At 39.8% G+C, this 10,179-nt stretch overlaps 1 protein-coding gene across 1 annotated transcript in view; it reads right to left on the minus strand.

Moving 5' to 3' along the window:
- Positions 1-8,746: 8,746 nt before the first annotated feature.
- LOC107695091 (glycine-rich cell wall structural protein 2-like) overlaps positions 8,747-10,179 on the minus strand; it is a 5,286-nt gene continuing 3,853 nt past the window's right edge. Inside the window, exon 4 of the mRNA XM_016494898.1 lies at positions 8,747-8,877. Within this exon, the coding sequence (XP_016350384.1) occupies positions 8,843-8,877 (35 nt within the window). The 3' untranslated portion in view covers positions 8,747-8,842. The remainder of the gene's footprint in view (positions 8,878-10,179) is intronic.

The raw sequence follows: 10,179 nt of genomic DNA on the forward strand, positions 1-10,179 counted from the left end.
GATCAAAATGCATTTTTCAAAACTCTTAAAGGTGACATATCATGAAAATCTGACTTTTCCAGGTTTTAGCTATAATTAGGTCCCTGGTGCATCCACCAACCAAGGAAACGTGAAAAAGATTAACCCAGTAACTTTGTTTTGGATAGCCTTTTTCTGCAAGCGTCTTGAGAAAACGAGTGCGTCTGATTTCGCTCCCTTGGTGACGCACCCTTGATCCCAAAGGGATCTCATTATAATATTACCGCCCTTTAATCTGTAAGTTTCCACCCACAGCACCGTCATTTTGATTTTGCAAGCAACAACGGTGTACCAGCTCTAATGCCATTATCTGAAGTTTAAACTCATATGGTTTAAAATGCATGATTTCAGCAAGATAAACGTGATAATCAGAACCAAAACAGTTGTTTTTTTTAGCAGGTATGCGCTATAAAGGCGCAGCTCTATTCTGGAAAAGGGGGAGGGGAGCAGAAGCTCATTTGCATTTAAAGACACAGGCCCATAAAAAACAGCGTGTTCCGCTTCCACTCAAAATAGGCATTTTCAAAATTATATAATAAATGATCTGTGGAGTATTTTGAGCTGATACTTCACAGACACATTCTGGGGACACCAGAGACTTATATTACATATTGTAAAAAGGGGCATAATATGTCACCTTTAACACTTTTTCCAAATGCTTGGATATAGTACAAATAAACCTAATATAATTTGTTCATTGAACTAAAATCACCGTTTCAAAATGACACAGCTTAAAGGGATAGTTCACCCAAAAATTAAAATTAGCCCATGATTTACTCACCCTCAGGGCATCCTAGGCGTAAATAAAGGCCTTCTGAATCGAAATGATGCGTTAGTGTAAGAAAAATATAGATTTTTAAAAATGTATAAACTGTAATCTCCAGCTTCCGGTCGCTCAAGCAGGCGCGTTTACGACAAGGCATCAAAAGAGGCTTCAAAAACAAGAGCACCATTCACTGCCATTATACAGCTTGGAAGAGCCAGGACAATTTTAAATATAACTGCGATTCTGTTCGTCTGAAAGAGGAATGTCAGATACGCCTAGGATGCCCTGAGGGTGAGTAAATCATGGGCTAATTTTAATTTTTGGGTGAACTTCCCTTTAACATCAAAGTATTATCATTTCAAAATGCAACTCACACATTACATCTGAGATGAATGTCTATTCATTTCATTGCAATTATTGAACTATCAGTTGATACAATTGCTCAAAATGATAAGTAATTATTGCATTACTCTTGATGCATAGTTTTAATGGAAATTGTGGAAATCATGAAAATTAAAATAATTGAGGACTGAGTATGTTCAGGTATGTTCAATTTCAAGGTGCCTGTTGTTGGGAGGAAAAAAAACCCCAAGAGTCAAGTTAAGTCAAGTCAAGTCAAGTCAAGTCAAGTCTGCTTTATTGTCAATTCTTCCACATGTACAGTTTGGTGACTTTAACAAGTGGTCTGTATGCAGGCATTAGCATGACAGTGATGTGGTCTGAGGCACCGAGGTGGGGGAGGGGGAGGGCCTTGTAAGCTCCTCTCTGTGTGGTGTAAACAAAGTCCAGAGTGTTGTTCTATATCATTATCATCAGTGATTGATTTTCCTGTACAGTAAATGTCTTTTTAGAGGGTGATAGAGCAGGATGCTGATGAAAATAATCACAAATTCATATTTTTGGATGAGGCAGAGAAATGCATTCTTTATCTCTCTCATTTTGTCACTTGTGTGTTGTCTTGTTTTCTGGGGCTGCATACAGAGATTTGTATTTAAACACCATTTAATTGGTGTTGAATCGGTGTTAAATTTACAAAGTAATGTAAACAGAAATGCATAAATGGGATAAATTTAGATTTCGAAGTGATCAGATTTGGTATATTTACACTAAAGAAATGAAAGGGGGTGAAATTAATTTATTTCTTCCTCTTCTTCCTTTTCTTCCATAGTTTTGATTTCTAAGTAAACAAATGATGTATAAATGTTTTCACACATTATCATTGGCTGAAGGTAATCAGTAAGTAAGTGTGGCACTTAAAAAGTTCAATTAAAACTCAAGAGCTATTCGTTTTGAATGATGTGTCTAATGTAGACAACTGTGTTTAGCGTTTTGCAAAAAGTTTGTTTTACAATTGCAAGATGAGTGTAAAGCAGATCATGTGCTTGCAGTTTTGCAGTCCGAAGATCGCGGTATATGAGTGAATGGTTTCACTGAGTGTGCCTCAAGTACAACTTTTAGTGTGAGCATTAAAAAAAACAAAAAAATGTAATTGGTGTTGTATTACTTTTTACAAATGTATTTTTGTACACACATGAATGTGTGAGTGATATGACAAACTCCACTGCAGACTGAACGAGCAAAAGACACAAGATAGTGTAGAAAGTAGTAGATTGCAGATGTAGATATGCTTAATGGTCCTGAAAAGCAGTCTTACTGGCTTGAATCCATAATGTAAGTTGTTCTGTGTGTCTCTTTAGAGAGGATGTGGAAAGCGTTGCTGGACTGGGGTCTCCATCTGCGGCAGGACCTCTGTCGCTTCACTAGGCTCTATGAGCATGTCATGCTGCTTGTGCTCATGATGAACACTGCAACACAAGTGGTGATGACATTTGAAAGACTCGCATCAGATAAAGTGTCCCAAGCAGACCAGAAACAAGCAAAGTTGCACTCACTCAAACAGTTTTGTGTTTAAAGTAATGTACACTCACATTGATTTCAATCAGTGAATTAATGTTTTTTTTTTTTATGAATTGACTGACTGACTGTGAATAGAGAATTTTTTTGCAATGTATGGAAGCCTGTTTATGTCATTAAATAAAACAAAAATAAAAAGGTAATTGCTTGCACATTTTTCCTCTCTAAGAATGTTGAGACATAAACCTATTGTGAGAAAAAAGGTCTGAATTTTGAGATAAAAAGTTGCACCCTGATAGCGCACGTACATCACAGAGACGTCTATTTTACGTCTGCAAAATGTTTTTTTTTTGTGTTTTGCTCATCTGCAATACGTCTATAGGACGTTTCCTAACAGATGTCAAATAGACATTTAGAAGATGTCTTTAAGATGTTGATGATTTAGAATGTATGTAAAACTTACATCTTAAAGACGTCTATCAGATGTTTGTACACAGCAGATGCTTTCCATATGAAGCGATCTTTAACTGACATCTTGCAGACGTACGTGTGCTGTCTGGGCAATTACCTTTTTATGTAGCATTCATGCCATTAGGTGTAATTTTAAGTCCAAGGCGACAACAGAAACACAACATAAAAATGATTGTGCGCATCTTTAATATCTCTGCTGCATTCATCAACTTTCCACCAGAAGTAATGGTGCCTGCGCACAATATCACAAATGTTGAGTTGTTCTCATCAGTGCTAATATATGGTATTTCCCGTTTCTCATTTGTCTTTCTTAGCTTGGGTTTATGAAGCACTGGAGGCAGTCTTCTTGGCTTTTTATATGTTGGAGTGTGTGTTAAAGCTCATAAGTTTTGGCTTAAAGTACCTCAAAAGCCTGTGGAATATTCTGGGTTGAGTTGTCTGTGCTGGCAGAACAGTTGTTTTTCATGTTTTCTTATTTAAAGCATACATTTTGTGAATTTATTTATGCTTAAAGCAAGCAAAACATATTTACCACTGGAGTAAGAAAATAAACAATTCAAGATATGCTTTTTGAGAACAAGTCTTAATATTTGATACAGTTTTGCTTCTCAGATTTGTTTTATTTAAATAGTTTTGTCCTCTTTTCCAGTAAAATAAATGATGAAGCAAATGTTTTTTTTTGTTGCAGTGTATAGGAACATAACATAACATGCTCTTTTTTGTTTATTTTTCCAGATTTCTGTCACTCTGGTGGGGTTGGTAGACCTTTTTCTCTACAACAAACACTATGATAGTGGGCGTTTCACCACTTTTTTCCACCTTCTTAAAATGTTCAAAGTAGGTCGAGCATTCAGGATCTTACGCACTCTGCAGTGACTGTTTCAGTCTTTACCACCAAATGTACAAGTTGAAGTATGAACTACCTAAGGTAGAATAGCATGGAGCGGTTTTGCATCATTTTTGTCCCAAAGGTAAACAGGATCAAAGAACTGTATCCTCATCTCAGGTTTTTCAGTGGTCCCAAGGTCATCATGAAAGTCATAGGAAAGTCTTTAAAGATGAATGCAGTCATCTTCTTGCTCATGTTTTGCATGTTCATCATGTTTTCCATTCTTTTCCAACAAGACTTCAGCAAGTCCGACCCAAAGCGATTTGGTTCCATGCTCAATACCATGTCTACACTCCTCCAGCTGTTGACACTTGATGATTGGATTAACATCTATTACACCAGCCGAGACAATTGCATGGTACAGAAACATGTTCACAGGCTTATATTTTTGCATAATTAGGTTGTCTTGAGAAATCCAACCTACCGATCTACTATTTAAGCTTCTTCTTCTTCTTTTTCTGAGACTAAATTTGGACTTTATCTCCGCCTAGAGTTTTGAAGCTACAGCCACCAAACTCAGATCAGACCTTCAGACTGGTCTGACTCGGGTTGATATCTTTTCTAACTGATCAGACTTATGATTTTTGTTAAACTAGGGTGACCATACGTGCCATTTTTCCCGGACGCATCCTGGCCAGGATTTCTATATTGCCTAAAATATCTAGGGTTTGGCTTTGTTTGCATGTGCAGACCGATCGGCGTATGACATCGGTTCCTTATGTTTTCAAAACGCTCTCGAGGTACTTTGAATCAAAGCAATATAGAAATCATATTCCATGGTGTGCCATAGCCAAGCCACATATGGCTGTCAGTTGTGTGCTATCATCTGGACCATATACCTCAAAAAAATTGTCATCCAAAAGAAAATTCCCTCCAATTCTAAATCCATGGCAAAACATATACGGTTAAAGTTTGGCCCATATGTGCTCAGCCATGCCATACCTAGGCCAAATATGACAGCTATCAGCCACATTTGGCCCAAACGTTCTTGCTATCTATGTGAAAGAAGGAAGGGGGACACACGCTCCGAAGATAGCGAGTGTAGTGCTACAGGCCAGGTACACAGAGCGACAGAGAGAGGCGGGGGATTTAAACGCAAGCGCGTTGGTTAAAGTCCCCATTAAATCAAAATGAAAGTTTTTTGGGTCTTATTATCAATATGTTAGTCTTAAGGTTATCTATAAGGCAGTGTGCTCCAAAACAGTGACAAAATTCGCATTTAGAAGATATAAGCATTCAAAGCTTTTAGTTCGTTACTTTCGCCCAAAATGGCTCAACGATTTTTTTGACTTCACACCGTACTTCATCTTCTCTTCAAATCTTCTGACCAATCAAACGCTCTCTAGAAGCCGAAGCGCCCGCCCCCTACACTATATATAGAGCTGAAGCTGCGGCGGAGATCGGTCGCTTGTTCACAGTGTATTTCCTGTACAGTGAATGGCACGTAGTGTACAATGTAGGCGATAGGGAACGATTCAGATAGTGTAAATATGCTTTTGATTGGGGCAAATGAGGTCTGGTTTCACGTTGTTTCACACGAACCGCGGCAGCGCGCACATCTGATCCAGCTTTGGCTCCGGTCCAGAGACACGATCGCACGGAGCAGATCATATGCGCGAGACGGCATATATTAAACACTTTTAAAACTACACAGCCTCAGCATGATTATGATCACTATTTTGTTTTACTAAGATCACAATTTTGTTTTACTAAGAGTTTCATATTGAATCTAGGGGGTAATCAATTAGACTATGGTTGTCAAATGCGGCTTTACCGAGCTCAACGGCTCTGACGTGTGCAGATATAAACAAAACGCTATTGGCTAATTTAAAAAGGGGGCGGGGCTGCTCAATATGTCCCACCCTGTCTTCCTATTTCAGTTGAAATTACGTCACCACATAGAATAACGCTGCTTGTCTCAAGGCACTTCAGGGAACCTTTAAGGTAATGGTAGGAAGACACTGCATTGTTGCAACATCAGTCCCCTCAGAGAGAGTCTTCTCAAAAACAGGACAAATAATCACAGAGAGGAGAAATCGCATCAGCACACCCAAGTTGAGGCATCTGATATTCCTGAATGCCAAGCTGGACTAAAGACTAAAGTGTCTTAATGTTAAGACTTTTGCCTTTATTTATTTGATTTGTTTGCTGTGGTTTTGTGTTCAATTGTTCAATTAAAGTTTTATTAAAATGTTAAATAATAGTAACTGTATTTTTTTTGTAACAAAAAAATTCATAAAAATAAGGCTATTATAAAAACACTGAATAAAAAATTGCTTACCAACACACAAACCATTCACAATTGCTAAATTGGGCTAAAATAGAAGGCTCCGAGTGATACTAAATGTAGAGCCATTTGGGAGCCGTAAGAGCCGGCTCTTCTAAGGGAGCGGAGCCAAAAGAGCCGAATCTTTGAAAAGAGCCAGACTTCCCATCACTAGTCTTCACGTCTACTTAGTTGCTGTTGCTAACTGTCTTACTATGACAGCTGTCAGTGTGAAAACCTTGTCCCAAGATGTTTTTGATCAATTTTGGACACAGAAGGACCACCATTCAAGTGGGCCTTAAATATGCCATGGAGGGATATCCAAAATATTTTAGAATAAATATGGTGGGTAACAAGATTAATTTGGAAGCAAGGGTTTACAGATCACAATGCAAGCGGGAGAAGCTTCATGTTACAGTCCTCACGATCGCCGATGACAACATCCAGGATTCATGTACAGCAGGTTAAGATTAAATTAATTGACATTTAACCAGTTGAATACAGAGAGGCACTGAAATGTAGACCTTAAGTACACTGTACATGAGGTGAGAACAATTAGTTATTTAGGTTGGCACATTAGCATGGACTCACTAACTTTAACGTTAGCTAGTTTTAGCCAGAGATACGTTGCAGCACAAGATGACATTAACATTCTGCTTGAGATGAAAATTGTAACGAGTATACGACAACCAGAAAATGAACATCTTCGTGTTCATTGGGATTGGGGTTGAATGCTTAGGGTTATTTTGCTCCGTTTGGTTTAGGTTTAGGAAATTGAATAAAATAAACTCCATTGCCCATCCTCTCAGGATACAGGGAATCAGTTACAAATACCCCAGGTACATAATTTTTAAATTTTTGTAGCAAACATCAAACCGATGAAAGCTTAGGATCTTCCAGTGTTTCTCTATGGCGCTGAAACCTAGGCTGCATTCGAAAACTTAGGCAGTTGACTTGCTGCTGTATGAGGCAATGACTTTGCAGGCAGCGTTTTTGCACGAAGGCACCTCATGAAACTGATTTCGGAATGATTTCTGAGACAGCGTAACGGTTTAATGATCTACAACAGAACGAGTTTGTGATAACTAAAAAGAATATTTAATTACGATAATACTGATTTCTCGCTACAAAATAACATTAAAAGTGCAAAGAGTTACTCAGAGATAAACATTTACACACAAACTGACCACCAAATGCAACTTTCAGACGGCATCTTTATTTTTTAGCTCAACCGTCACAGAATGGAGCGCACAGGATTGTGGGATAAAGGCAGCGAAGGATACATCTATGCTGCCTTCAAAATTTGATCAGAAGGTACCTCCGGAGACAGGAAGTAAAGCAGAAATTGGATTCGGACGTGCCTTGATGCCTTGGATTTAGAGCTTTCGGACAGCCATAAAAATGTCCGATTTCCAGTCCCTGTGCAGCTGATAGTCAATGGCCATTGTCTCATCTGCATTCAAGGGGGAGGGGCTTACCGATCGGTCAATTCCACCCCGACTGCAAGCTGCAACTTTTGCCGATCGGTCTACGCTGCTCTGCATGAAATTGAACACACTGCCGTTCCCAGCATGAGATCCGCGAGATCCAGACCTTGGCATTTATAGGCTTATTTAAAAAAAATAATTATATATATATATAAATAAATAGGATTAAGGTTATTCCTAGCATTTGGTGCCATTTGAGTCCCCAAAATATGTGGTATATTCTGTGTAAAAATTGGCTAATACATTGCTAAACATCCAGGTTTCAGGGAAAGGAACACTCCACTATTTTTGAAAATAGGCTCATTTTCCAACTCCCCTAGAGTTAAACAGTGGAGTTTTACAATCCATTCAGTCGGTCTTAGTACACGATGTAACTACAGAAGAGTCAAGTTTTAAATAGGAAAAATATCGAAACTCTTTGGACATTTGAGCGAGATGCTAATGGTCTAATCAGAGTCAATTATCTATGCTAAGCTGCAGCAAAACGTGCTACCGCCAGACCCAGAGATCGTTTGAATGGATTTCAAAACAGTAAAACTCAAACATTTAACTCTAAGGGAGTTGGAAAATTTTCAAAAATAGTGGAGTGTTCCTTTAAAGCACTGATGCAAGAAAGCACTGATGCGAGAAAACAGCCAAATGACACCAAAAAACACCAACTCGTCAATCAAGCAAATCTTTTTATTTGAGGCAGAGGTGGGACAGAAAATATTTCTAAACCATTTGAGCAAACAGGGAACACATGGCTTATGAATAAAGCACTGAATTGAAAAGACCTCCAGTAAGTGTTACACAAAACTCCCATGACCATTTCAATGACCACATCCCTGACAACTTCCTTGACCACATCCCCGACCATTCCCTTGACCACATCCCCGACCATGACCATTCCCTTGACCGCTTCCCTGACCCTGGCCGCTGCCCTGGCCGTAACCGCTTCCCTGACCCTGGCCGCTTCCCTGGCCACTGCCCTGACCCTGGCCGCTGCCCTGGCCGTAACCACTTCCCTGGCCGTGGCCGCTGCCCTGACCGTAACCGCTACCCTGGCCGCTTCCCTGACCGCTGCCCTGGCCCTGGCCGCTGCCCTGGCCTTAACCACTACCGTGGCCGCTTCCCTGACCGTGGCCACTTCCCTGACTGCTGCCCTGGCCCTGACCGCTTCCTTAGCCACTGCCCTGGCCGTAACCACTACCCTGGCCGCTTCCCTGGCCACTTGTCTGACCTCTTCCCTGACCACGTGGTTCACTGCATGCAAAGCCACCGGTGGTTGGGCAACATTTCTGTGTGGCAGGACACTGGCCATCATGGAAACAGCTTTCAGCACACAGAGGAATCATCTCCGGTAGGGGACATTGACCCGGCTTGAAAACAGCTTTCAGCACACAGTGGAATCATCTCCGGTATGGGACACTGACCCAGCTTCACTGCGTGGACACAGATAGTCAGCTTTAGTTTGTGCATATAGACTGCATGCCACTTCAATTTACAGCACTTAACACTCAAAAGCATGAACAAAGTTTTACCTACAGAGTGAATTATATTCTAAGTATTACTCCTCTTATTTTGTAAAGCCTTCCTGTGCTTAACTACCGTAAGGGACGAATTCAAACCAACTTTAGACGATAACAGAAAAACGCTAAGTATCAGCTTAAAACTTACGTTGAATCCAATGCATTACTCGTGCGTGTTTTTTTTTTTTTTTTGGACCCTTAGCATCCATTATTAAATGAAAACTCACTGAAAACAGGCGGCACGCAAACAGGCCCAGAATCAAATCGACAGCATTTGTGTCCTCCAGGGCAGTCTTCAGGCAAAGGTAATTTGTAATTTGAATTGCCCAAACTTCGTTATATGAATAATCACGTCAATATATTATTCCAAGGTTGTCCAGTTGCTAGATCTTGTATGAAACGCATATTACTCACACAATCGACAGACACATCATACAAATTTCAACCCATTCGTGACCTCAACCTGGCAACCTACAACCAGTAGCAGACGCAGGAAGCTGAATCAAGCATTACTGGTAGAAATGGGAAGAGAAGACTTAGGTGGTGCTCAGGTGGGAAAAGGAGATAGCAGAGGCTATTTACACTAACTCCGCCAGTGAATCAGCGTTTTGAATGAATCGGTTGAATCTCAATGACTCATTCATTAACTGTCACTTGCTGCCACCTACTGGTGGTTTTAATTTCGCATTTCGACTATTTTTTCATGTTTTAAATTATTTCAAATGTCAGTATTCAACGTTTTATGTTAAAAACAAAACATTAGACCTATTTATGCATCTGTAACTGCAGGTTAAATGCATCCATGCCCCCTCTGAGATACATTAAACTGTAGGCTAAATGCCATTTCAGATGCAGATTCCAGAAATGATTTCTTATGTTGGAATGAAAGACACTAAGTACCAGATGAAGTGCTTCTT

The sequence above is a fragment of the Sinocyclocheilus anshuiensis genome, unplaced genomic scaffold (genome assembly GCF_001515605.1).
Source record: "Sinocyclocheilus anshuiensis isolate Anshui unplaced genomic scaffold, SAMN03320099.WGS_v1.1 scaffold506, whole genome shotgun sequence".
Taxonomy (NCBI): domain Eukaryota; kingdom Metazoa; phylum Chordata; class Actinopteri; order Cypriniformes; family Cyprinidae; genus Sinocyclocheilus; species Sinocyclocheilus anshuiensis.